The 11,944-nt window shown below is 47.1% G+C and overlaps 2 protein-coding genes across 2 annotated transcripts; both read right to left on the bottom strand.

The window, feature by feature from the left end:
• Window positions 1-1,399: 1,399 nt before the first annotated feature.
• LOC140640940 (interferon alpha-1/2-like) lies at window positions 1,400-1,963 on the bottom strand. The gene has a single exon (XM_072840301.1). It carries the CDS (start codon window positions 1,961-1,963, stop codon window positions 1,400-1,402), a length of 564 nt encoding a protein of 187 aa, XP_072696402.1.
• An 8,867-nt stretch (window positions 1,964-10,830) lies between these two features.
• LOC140640939 (interferon alpha-1/2) lies at window positions 10,831-11,531 on the bottom strand. The gene has a single exon (XM_072840300.1). It carries the CDS (start codon window positions 11,529-11,531, stop codon window positions 10,968-10,970), a length of 564 nt encoding a protein of 187 aa, XP_072696401.1. The 3' UTR covers window positions 10,831-10,967.
• Between the last annotated feature and the right edge of the window lie 413 nt (window positions 11,532-11,944).

Here is an 11,944-nt window from a genome sequence, read left to right as displayed (position 1 = left end):
GGATGTCCATCCTTAGTCCTAACCTGTCTTACAAGTTTGCCCCAGAAGACAAGGATCTCCTGCTTTGCGCCCTGCTGCTTCCCTGCCAGGTAGAGACGCAGGTAGAGACGCAGGTCCCAGAAGGGCCTCTTGGGGCCGGGTGGGGCCTGCGCTCCCGCGCCCCCGCCTGCAGCCCCCAGCCCCCAGCCCCCAGCCCCCAGGCGCCCAGCGCTGCCAGCTGCGGGTGAGGCCGGAGCGCGGTGCGTCCCGGGGGCGCCTCCAGGGCCCGGGGCGCGGCTGCGGAGGCGGGCGGTCTGCGGGAGCAGCGCGCGCTGGCCCCGGGCGGCCTGGGCCCCGGGGAGCCGGCCGCCCTCCGCCACGTCCCGGGGATCTGCAGGCTTCTCTGTCCTGCGGGCACACGAAAAGGGACAGGGGACAGGCTCCTCGTTTGGCCCAGAGGCACGACGTGCTCCCCGCTGCCGGCGCCTGGCTCCGGGCAGGGCCCCGGGTGGGCGGCAGCAGGGCGGGCAGCAGGGGGCGCGGGGGCCGGCGCGGCGAGGGGCTGCGGGCCTGGCTGAGCCGGGGCGTCCGCGGGGGCCGGGGCCTGGCTCTGGACAGGCAGCCGGAGCAGGGCTTTCAAAGACGGAACACAGACGTTTTCATTTTGTACCCTCTGCTTTTACTTCCCTATTGTGGTTTTCATTTACATTTTCTATTATCTAAGAAGACGTCATCATCGATCCAAAGGAATAGTTTTGCAATAGAAGTTGGTTTTCCCAGTGAACTCCCGAGGCGGCCGTCCGCGTGGATACCCACCCGTTACACGCGAAACATCTCTGTGGTGCAGGTTTGCAAGGACTCGGACACATGCACCTGCGCAAACATCCGTTTTAGTATATGAACATTGGTCTTCTCTGTCTGAGGAACAAACCCTGGCCTTGCTCCTGGACTCAGTTTTCACCCTCCTTTCCTTACACAGGGGGGCAGGCTCCTTCGGCCCTATGGAATTCGTATCTTGGTATCTTGTTAGGTACTGACCAGACCATGTATGATGGTAGTCTTTTAAAACATTTGCCATAGGAAAAGTTCAATAAAGAAAAAGAATGATAAACTGATTAAATGCAAAGAATGTTTTATTATATAGCCACCACGTAAAGGTGCAAATAATATTATATGAAAAAATATAAATATTATAAAATTTACATAAATAAATATATAAATACATAAATATACATCAGCATGGTCATCTGTAGCCACTAGTGCTTGTAGAGTTGACATGGATTGCTTAATATTTTTGAAAACTCTTGACAAATTGATTTTGTTCATGTCACCGTTACAGCAGAAATGAGTTTGACACAGCAGAACAGGGTAAGTGTGATATCATTTGTCAGAGGGAATCATTTCCATGTTGAACCTGGTCTCATTCCTTCCTCCTGATTCTTTCTTGCAAGATTGTCGAGGAGAAGAAGGATCTCCCGATTTCTGCTCGGACCATCTCCCAGGCACACGGGCTGTGGTTCCTGTCTTGCAGGTAGAGGGAGATCCTTTGGAAGTAGGTCCTCAGGGTGGAGTCCTCATGCATGAGGGGGGTCTCGGCCAGCCCCGCCTCCTGCAGGGGACAGGCCTCCAGGTCATCCAGCTGCTCAGAGAGCCCCGAGCACAGTTCCTCCAGGAGAGTCATGTTCCAAGGAGCAGAGGACGTGTCCGGGCAGAAGAGGTGGAAGACCTTCTGGGTCATCACGTGGACCACAGAGAGGGCCTGCGCCTCCTGGAGCCGCTGGCCATCAAACAGCTCCTTGGGGAAGGCAAAGTCATTGGTGTAGTGGTCACAAGAGCCGGCGGAGAGTCTCCTCATCTGTCCCAGGAGCGTCAGGACCCTCCAGTTGCGCAGGCCGTGGGTGTCGGGCAGGTGGCAAGCCAGACAGCACAGGGAGTGGCAGCTGAGCAGCACCAGGGCCACCGAGAAGGAGCAGGGCAGGGCCATCGGGGATCCTGCAGGGGCTGTGGGCCTGGCTGCGCTGGGCAAGTGTGGGAACCGCGGCTCCAGCTTCTCTGAGCATCTTCCCTTGTGCGTGGGGCTTAAGTAGGGAATAGAAGAGTTTTCAATTTCTGAACATCTCCCTCACTTTCTACTTCTGCTTTTCCTTTCCTTTATGCACTTTCTACTTGGGTTAGAGCATGGGTTTTTCAACCATTTATTATTTTATTGCCTCTTTTCTTAAGAGTCTTTGATTATTTATGTAATGGAACCTTCCATGAAAACTTAGTAACACAGATATACAGTATATATATTTATGCTGTGTTTATACCCCTGCTTTATACATAAAAAAAGAAAGTATAAATTTTGCTGTTTATTCAACTGGGGTGTAGAATGACTAAAAATTTAACCCTGAAAGTTAAATTTGGGGGTACTGATGCTTCACTGGATAACTAGATTTGATTAGCAACTTCTAATTTTTACTCACCCAATTGAAATATAAAAAGTACATATGCAAATTAACAATTTCTAGAAAGACATAATAATGATGTCAATGTACTTAAATATTTAGAATCACTTCCAATTACTAAAGCAATTGAAAAAGTAATTTCTTTACTTAACATTTGTTTTTAATGTGTTGTATTAATGTGGCTTTGAAGAGAAAATAATTTTTGACTTCCCCTCCTACCAGATTCTCATCAAGTTATTTTCAAAATAATTTTTTCTCTTTAGCCCTAGATAGAATTACTGATATGTGGAATAAAGTTAGCAGAATTCAATCATACCATATAACCTATTTGTATTAAATTTCCAAATCCCACCTCACAAGGAGGCTCAAATATCAGCAATGTCGTCTAGATAGACAATGGCAGCTCACAAGTATGCAAAACACCTCTGCCAGTGTGACTTTCAGATCCAGGAAATGATGGAGAGCAAGTCCTCCAATTCTAGATTATTCTTGTTAGCCCTAGGTTTGTGACTCTCTCTTGCAGACATTTTGTGTATCTTCCACAAATTCCATGCTTCATGAATGATGCCCAGTAAAATCCAATGAGAGACAATAAATACTGAGGACTAAGGTTTTGTTAGACCCCTAAAAGGCTGGGCTTCAGAGTACCACAAACCTTGTAATGCTAAAGATTTGTTCACAACCCTAAAACTACTTGTTACACCTTGGAAGCAATTGTAATGATAATGGGAGAGACTATGAAGATACAGAAGCAGAAAGGATGTGAAACATGTAGCAATCTGCTCACTTTTGCTGTGAACATACCTTCTCTTTTTAGAAAGTGTATTTTTGTAAACGTCATAAAAGCCACTATGATTGGCTTATTATACTTGCAGAGTCAGTTAATTCCAGAAAAAGAGACTTTTTTTACTCTGGAGGAAAAATCTCCAACCAGCAGACAGATTTATACAAAGAACATAAGCCGCCTTTCCACCCTTGCTCACTGTGTTAGTCCCCTGGAGCCACGAGGGGGCACTCATCCCTTGTAAATATTGTGCAGGGCCACCGAACACCAGTCTCCTGCTTCTGTTTCCTTTTTACTACAGCTACACTTACATTTCTGCACCAGGGACATTCCCTTTGGTCCAAAAATAGTCACCAGGAGAAAGAAGAGAACAATTCTTCTCCTACGAGAGTTTCCAAAAAACCTAGAAATTTCAAACAACTTTTGCTCTTACTTGGTGGCTTTGTAATGGGAAATACCATTGCCAGAGAGAAACCGCAACAGAAAAGGAAGCAGCTGTGTGAATGGGCAGGAGACGCTCTTAAGAAGTAAACAAGGAGAGCAGAACTCACTGGGGGTTTCTACACTGGGTGGGGCGGGGGGAGGGAAACTGTAATTCGGGAGGGAAAGGATGGGGTCTAGGGAAATAGGGAGGAAGGGAGAATGTACTGTATCAGAATGTATAGGGGATATGTACCTATATATAGTGCATATGTACATTATTGTGGATATAATAACATACAAATGATGACCCACCTGTTCTCATTTGGGTATTTAGACCATCAGCAGTTTTAGTTGCTTATAGAGAGAAGGCTAGGAGAAGCTCATTATTCTCTTATTGATTTCTATGAAAAAAAGAAGAAAACAGTCATCATCTGTTAAACTCTCACTCAATGGAAGATGTGCTACTTTGCTATTTTGACAACAACTCTTGGAATATTCCTATCCTACTTTACATTTGAGGAAACTGAGTTTCAGAGAGCTCAAGAGTGTTTCTCAGGAGGAAACAACTAGATTCGTAGCAGAATCCAGAAGCAGTGCTCAATCCTATAGCACATGTCATAAATTACTCCTTAAGGCTCATCTTGGGAAATTCTCAAGCTTCTCTTCTTCCATCCTTTCTGAAGATCGATCTTCCCTGGTTGTGTCCCACCTACACCAGCTGCACTATCTCTGTGCCCCTTGCAGGCTCTTCTTCTTTTTCTCAGCCTCAAAAGTTGAAGGATCTCCTGAGCTTCAGGGCATCTTCTCATTTCATACTCAACTCAGAAGGAAGGACATTCAGTCCTGTGCCTCGATGTTCAAATATGCAACCAACCATTGCAATTTAATGTTTCCAGGAAGTACGCAGTTGGAGATCCCAGATTCACATAGGCCTCTACCAGTGGGAAGTCTGCTCTCCCCCCTTCCTGACCTCCCTCATTCAAGCTCCTGCTGAAAGGAATCCTGTCCTCTACCTCTCATTCTACCATGAAACAAAATTGGAATTCATTAGGCTTGATGGCTGCTTTTAGATCTCTTGCATCTTCCACATGGAAAGCTCCAAATCTGGCTTTGCATTTCCTTTTTTCACCTCCATATTCTCAGAAGTATAACAACTTAACTTAGAAATAGACTGTTCACTGTTGGAAAAGTGAATGACTGTGTTGAATTCCCCATGGATTCTTCAGGGTGGGTTGCAACTTCAGGCTACTTCTTCTCTTTAGAATAATGAAATCAAAAAGTCATCTGAGGAAGAATATCATAAATTAACCAAGAAAATAATTTGACAAAAGGCAAAGGTGGACATACTTTGTTATATCTGAACATACTATAAAGTGAACGTATTATGTGAACAAAATTATTATTTCATTTTTTAAACCTATCTCAGAAATGGTAGGTACTCTGGCATAGATTATGCGAAAAATGCATATATGAATACATTGACCCCTGAGTACATTGGACACATTTATTTTAAATTCTGGGTCTGATAATCCCTAAATTTCTAGTATATCCGAGTCTAGTTCTGATGCACATTCAATCTCTTCTAACTGTAGTTTTCACCCAATGTATGATGTGTAAGTGTTTGTGGATAGACAAACAGGATGTACGTGGGTAAAAGGAACCACAGAAAATTGGCCTTTAGGTTTGTTGCAGCCAAGCTGTCAGAGGCTACATTCCTCTGGTGTCCCTGCTTCTGTGTCCCCTAGAGACTTCTTGAGGAATGTCAGACACTGGCTGTCCTTTTCAGTTGTAGTCCCAGTATTATATGGGAATCCTGTTGATGTGCTGATAGGTATGGAGAAAGAGCTATAGAAAGCTCTATAAACCCAGATTTCAGGGTCACGCTCTAAGTGAGCCTGTGCTCCTGGCTGTGTCGTTCTCAAGAGCTCCTCAGCTTTTCTGCCACCCTGCTGGGAAGACAGGAGAGTTACAGTGGCTTGGGATCCTGATAGCCCTTGCCCCAGGTCAATTAGGCTCTGGAAGGTTTCCCTGAGGAAAGGCCTTTGGTAAGGAGAAGTGGAGACTAGGAGTATTTCAGAGTGATTACTTCTCCCCTCCCGCTGCTGGAAAAGCCATCAGATTTTTCTCTGATGTACAGAGGGGGAGCCTAGTGGGGATTCTGAAGGCAAAGCTCACAAACCTGTGGGCCTCACTAGGTCTGGAGCCCCGGAGCTTGTAACTTTCAAGGTGGAGGACACAGAGCCTGAAACAAGCTTCAGTTCCAGATTGTGTTCCTACCAGTACCTGCTCCTGGTAAGGTGTGGTTCTCTGTATCCTCCTCTTCCTCCAGTTCCCAGGGAGAGGCTGGCCCTGTGAGCTCAACTGGGAATGGATCTAAGAAGGGCTGTTGTTTTCCAATTGTCTTGCATTTTGTCGTTGTTGTTGCTGCTGTGAGGTCAGGACTAAGTTTCTAACTGGTTACGTGTTGAACAAGACACCCGAGGATCCTGGGATATGTGAACATGAGAACGACCTCCTGTAACTGTCTCCAAGGGAGGGATGCCCTTACACAGACTTATTTCCACAGAAGCACTGTGACCTCGGATTGAGTCATTTAGCTCAGTGCATTCTATGACTGAAGCAGAAAGAGAGTCCTTAGAAAGACTGAACACATGGGCATGTGACCTGGTGCTGTAGTGAAGAAGATCATTTCCAGGTCCCTTTCCCACTTCTTCCTTTCTCAATTTTCCCTTTCCTACTTTCCTCATTTTAGTAGGAAGAGAAGTATCTCATGATTTGGACTCAGACACCTGCCCAGGACAGTCGCTCTGTTTCTCTCTGTCAGATGGAGAGGGAATCATGGCCCTCAACCCCAGGGGAGACTCTGGGCTCCCAAGGCAGGCAGCACACAGGTGTCGGGGCTTCCAGTGCCCCCTGGAGCCCCAGTGGAGTGTGGCCAGCAGGGCCGGGGCCAGGCAGCACATAGGGGTGGAAGGAGTGAAGGGGTGAAGGTGTGCTGGAGGGTCTCCTGGAGGACAGAGGTGGCCCGGACCCCCTGGAACTGGTGGCCACCCACCATGTCCCAGGGGAGATGTCCCTCGTCAGGAGAAGGGACACAGCTTCCTCCTCTGTGTCAGAGGCAGCAGGTCTCTGTGTGAAGCCGCCCGGCTGGGACATAGGTCACAGCCCAGAGGGGAGCTGTTGCCACATGGAACCAGCAGGTGTCCGCAGGGGGACCTGGGGCTCCCGGGGGCCTGGGTGAGCAGTGAGGGGGTGACATGGCCACCAGTTCCTCTCAAGGTCTTTCTATACAAGTCTCTTAAAGAGAACACGGTACTTTTCATTTGTAGAATGTTCCTGTACACTTCTTAGGCCTTATAATCTTCGTTTGCTTTTCTTTACCTATGCTTTACGTGAGTTCGAATAGATAGGAAGACATCACCCACTTATTATTTTTTCATTTTTTCATTGAGTCTTATCTGCCCAACACTTGAGATGTTTCTATATAAACGGAGTCAAAGCTTTCGAATGAGAAAAAAGGTCGTGTTACCGTCACACGTGTGCGGCTTGTTCTTGCTCCGACAACATTGCACCTCTGCTCCGGGTCCCGTGTTCACTCTTCATTTCTGCACCTCGGCCTGTTGCCTCGTCCCTCTGCACCTGTCCTCTTCAGAAAGGACTCGTTCCACCTGTCTGACAAGCACCCGGGGAAGGTCTGTCCTGTCTACAGCTCTGTCATTGGCCCACGTTCCTAGGAATTGCTCAGGATACAATGACTGAGGAGGAATATGCTCAGATTCTGTGCACAAAACAAGACTTTCCCGGGTCGCCCCCTGGCAGGGCTGTGCCAGGGCCTCGACTGGCCTTTCCCCCTCTCCCTATCTCCTTCTGCTGAAGACTCACCAGTTCCTTCCCCTAACTCCTGGCTGGTTTCCTAAGGCTTTGAGGTGCACATGGGGCTTCCAGTTGGAGCTTCAGCCACTTGTCTGTATGACCTTCCCGGGGCAGCACCTCATCCCTCCAACCAGCGCAGGTTTCATCTTACCCTGTGGTGGCATGTCCACAGCCACATGTGTGCCACCTTAGCCCTCCTCACCCCCTCCATCCTCCCTCCCTTGCTCCCCTCTCCCCACCTGGCCTCCACTTTCAGCTTTGGGCAAACCTCTCTTGGAGGGGATTGCTTTTGTCCCCTAAACAATCAACTGCCCAAGACCCAAGACTGTTCTTTTCATTCCCTCAGGTACTTGTCTGGTGTTTCCATAGCTTTCAGGGACACAAGGTACATGTCATGCACTACGTGTGTGTGTCAGGGGCACAGCTGTGGGTCAATTATCCTTGTGGTTGTTTTCACTTTTACCTTAAAGAGGACAGCAATTTTATTTTGCTAAATGTTGATTTCTATGTGGGGTTCAGTTCATTAGACTGTGGGGTCCTTCTAATGCTCTCGGTTTCTGAGGCCCCAAGGGACTCTGTGTGGAGTTTCCAGCCTTGGGGAGCTTGGATGGAAGGAAGTAATGACTGTCCCTGCCCTGTGGAGTCAGTCCTCTTCCAGGAGCTCTTTGATTCCTCATGCTCTGTCTCACTCTGAAAATGGGGGCAGTGAGGCCAGCAGAGGACGCTAAAGAAGTCTAGCCACTGTTGCTTTACTAGCTTCTGAGTTTTAAACCTGTATATGTTCCTTTTAAGTTAAGATTTTTCTGGGCAAGGACAAAGATTGTCTTTCATTTCTGAATTTCTTTCCTTTTTTTTCTTAAGGTTTTGTTTAAATTCCAGTTAGCTACCACCATGTGGTGTGATGGTAGCTTCAGGTGCACAACATAGTGATTCAGCAGTTGCAGGCATCACCAGCTGCTCATGGCAAGTGCCCTCCCCAATCCCAGTCACCTGTTTCCCCCATCCCCCTACCCCCTCCCCTCTGGTAACCATCATCCTTCTCTATATTAAGAATCTGTTTCTAGGTTTACCTCTTCCTCCCCCAGGAACCCACTGTGCTCCTTTGTTTTGCTTCTGAAATTCCACAAATGAGTGGGATCATAGTCTACTTGTCTTTCCCTGACTGACTTATTTCGCTTAGCACAATCCTCTCTAGCTCCATCTTGCAAATGGCAAGATTTCATTCTGTTTTATGGCTGAGAAATCCAGATTCCTTCCCATTTCATCTGGAGTTCAGTACCAAAATAGCGAAGTAAAAATGGAAACAGGAAAGGCCTGTACCATTAGTTTCCATCGCTTTCAATGCTTCATTTTTTTTTTTTTCCTCCACTGAGCTTTCCTAGAAAGCTGTCATCGCATTTGGATGCACTGGGGCAACAGGAAGACAAAGGCCATCTGACCATGATGGAAGTGACCACACTGAGGTGACTCCCAGGTGAGAGAAGGACATCGGCAGCTCTTCTCCTCTCTGACCACCTTCCACCCACTCCCCCTGTGGCTTCTGCTTGTGGATTCCACCAAAACAGCTCCCCCTATGGCCAGGTCCATCTCCCCGCCCCCCCTCCCCGCACTGTGCTGGATGGTTAAAGTCCACAGAGCAGCTTACTGACCTTCCACACAGTGCTGATCAAAACAATAGATACTAACAAATAAAGAATATGATTGCAAGTAATGACATATGGCATGATGCAAAATAAATGCAATATTAACATGGTTTGTTAGTACATCGGATTCATGAATCTATCCAGAGACACATATATTACAAAAAAAGGGAAAATTCTGCTAAAAAATACACATATTTTTCCACTTCCATTGCATTTTCCTGTTACATTTCAGAAGGCAGATCTCTCAAAACTGTCACTAGCTTCTCTTCTGTTCTTCACCCTTCCTCCTCTTCCAATATGGTTTCTGGTGATTAATTCCGTCAAACTAACTCTCACCCAGGTCACTACACCCTGCACTTCCCAGCCTCCTGGGCACTTTCCATTCACCTTCTGCAATGAGGCAATTCCTTGAAGCCTTTTTAGGCTTTAAAATAGACTCTTTAAAGAAAAAGATTTATTTGTTTTAGAGAGAAAGAGAAAATGCAGTGGCAGAGGAAGAGGGAGAGTCTCAAGCAGATTGTACATCAAGTGCATAACCTGACTGGGGGGGCTCAATACCACAACCCTGAGATCATGACCTGATCTGAAATCAAGAGTCAGACGTTTAACCAACTGTGCCACCCAGACACCCCAACTAGACTCTTACCCAACATTTACTCTTATCCTACTGCCTAGGGCCATTCCAACTTGGTTTCCAGTATCACTCTTTTCTCCTCTAACCAGTGGAGGTTTGAGGAATCCATCTTAAGTCCTTTTCTCATTCTAGGCTTTCTTCCCGTGAGAGTACTTCTATTCCTGGGCTTTAATTTAATGGAATGGCTTGTAAATGGAAGACTCAAATATCCATTTTTTTTTTATTTTTTTTAATTTATTTATGATAGTCACACAGAGAGAGAGAGAGAGAAAGAGAGAGGCAGAGACATAGGCAGAGGGAGAAGCAGGCTCCATGCACCAGGAGCCCGATGTGGGATTCGATCCCGGGTCTCCAGAATCGCGCCCTGGGCCAAAGGCAGGCGCTAAACCGCTGCGCCACCCAGGGATCCCTCAAATATCCATTTTTTGAAGAATATTTGCACTGAGACATCTACCAGCCTGATATGGAAGGTATCTAGTGCTTTTGATTTTACTTCTGGGTATGTCTGCTTCCTTTTCTGCTTACAGAATTCCTATTTGCCCTTCTTATTATTATGCCTTTGAACAAAACTGATATTACTTCACTATGATTATTGTGGAAGGTTGGTTTTCCTACACACTCAAAGATACAGAAGGGGATTGGATCTTTTATGTTCGCCTTTACCCTGAAGATCACATACAAACTGGCATTTGTGAAGTCTATGGCTTTACTTATACTGTGAATAACAAAATAATGAATGAGTTGTACCATCCATTCTTTCATCAGGTTATATTCAGAATTCTTTAAATAAAAAACAAATAAAAGTTTTTGTATATAAAATTTAATGAACAAAAAAATAAAAAATTGAAAAAATAGAAAGCATCTCCACTCCCCCTGAATCACAGAGTGAGGGTACACCTACTAGTATACAAAGAGAACCCAGTTAATCTATAAATAGTTATAAATAAATAAATAAATAAATAAATAAATAAATAGTAAAGTAGAGAGATGGGCAAGGTTATCTGAAAGTAAGCGGTGTTTGTCGACTTGACTTGATGGTGCTGCCCCGTCCTGAACACGTTGGACACCCGATTGCCTTCGTGTCACCGTGACGGCAGGCGTGAGCTTCTCTGAGGCGGCAGGACACGTGCAAGTGTGCTCTGATCAGTCAGGGAATGTCATTTCCGTGCGGACCCGGGCGGGTCTCATTTCCTCCTCCTGATTCTTTCTTGCAAGATTGTCGAGGAGAAGAAGGATCTCCCGATTTCTGCTCGGACCATCTCCCAGGCACACGGGCTGTGGTTCCTGTCTTGCAGGTAGAGGGAGATCCTTTGGAAGTAGGTCCTCAGGGTGGAGTCCTCATGCATGAGGGGGGTCTCGGCCAGCCCCGCCTCCTGCAGGGGACAGGCCTCCAGGTCATCCAGCTGCTCAGAGAGCCCCGAGCACAGTTCCTCCAGGAGAGTCATGTTCCAAGGAGCAGAGGACGTGTCCGGGCAGAAGAGGTGGAAGACCTTCTGGGTCATCACGTGGACCACAGAGAGGGCCTGCGCCTCCTGGAGCCGCTGGCCATCAAACAGCTCCTTGGGGAAGGCAAAGTCATTGGTGTAGTGGTCACAAGAGCCGGCGGAGAGTCTCCTCATCTGTCCCAGGAGCGTCAGGACCCTCCAGTTGCGCAGGCCGTGGGTGTCGGGCAGGTGGCAAGCCAGACAGCACAGGGAGTGGCAGCTGAGCAGCACCAGGGCCACCGAGAAGGAGCAGGGCAGGGCCATCGGGGATCCTGCAGGGGCTGTGGGCCTGGCTGCGCTGGGCAAGTGTGGGAACCGCGGCTTCAGCTTCTCTGAGCATCTTCCCTCGTGTGTGGGGCTTAAGTAGGCAACAGACGCGTTTTCCATTTCTGAACGTCTCCCTCACTTTCTACTTCTCTTTTTGCTTTCCTTTATGATGCACTTTCGACTGGCTCTAGAGCACTGTTTCCCAACTACATGGGCGTGCTTGTCATGACTGCCCTTGCCTCCAGAGTCTTCTGGATTGTTTTTTCATGCATCATCCAGAAAAGTTCAGAACCGGATGCAGTGTCTCTAGAGCACAGTGTATGTACTATGCTTCCATTTGAACTTTGGACATACACAACAAAGTGTAAATCTTGCTCTTTTTATTGTTAACTCAACGCAGGCAGGGTTAA

The sequence above is a fragment of the Canis lupus genome, chromosome 10 (genome assembly GCF_048164855.1).
Source record: "Canis lupus baileyi chromosome 10, mCanLup2.hap1, whole genome shotgun sequence".
NCBI classification, from domain to species: Eukaryota; Metazoa; Chordata; class Mammalia; order Carnivora; family Canidae; genus Canis; species Canis lupus.
Note: the sequence above shows the minus strand (reverse complement) of the source record. Positions and strands in the feature narration are given on the sequence as shown.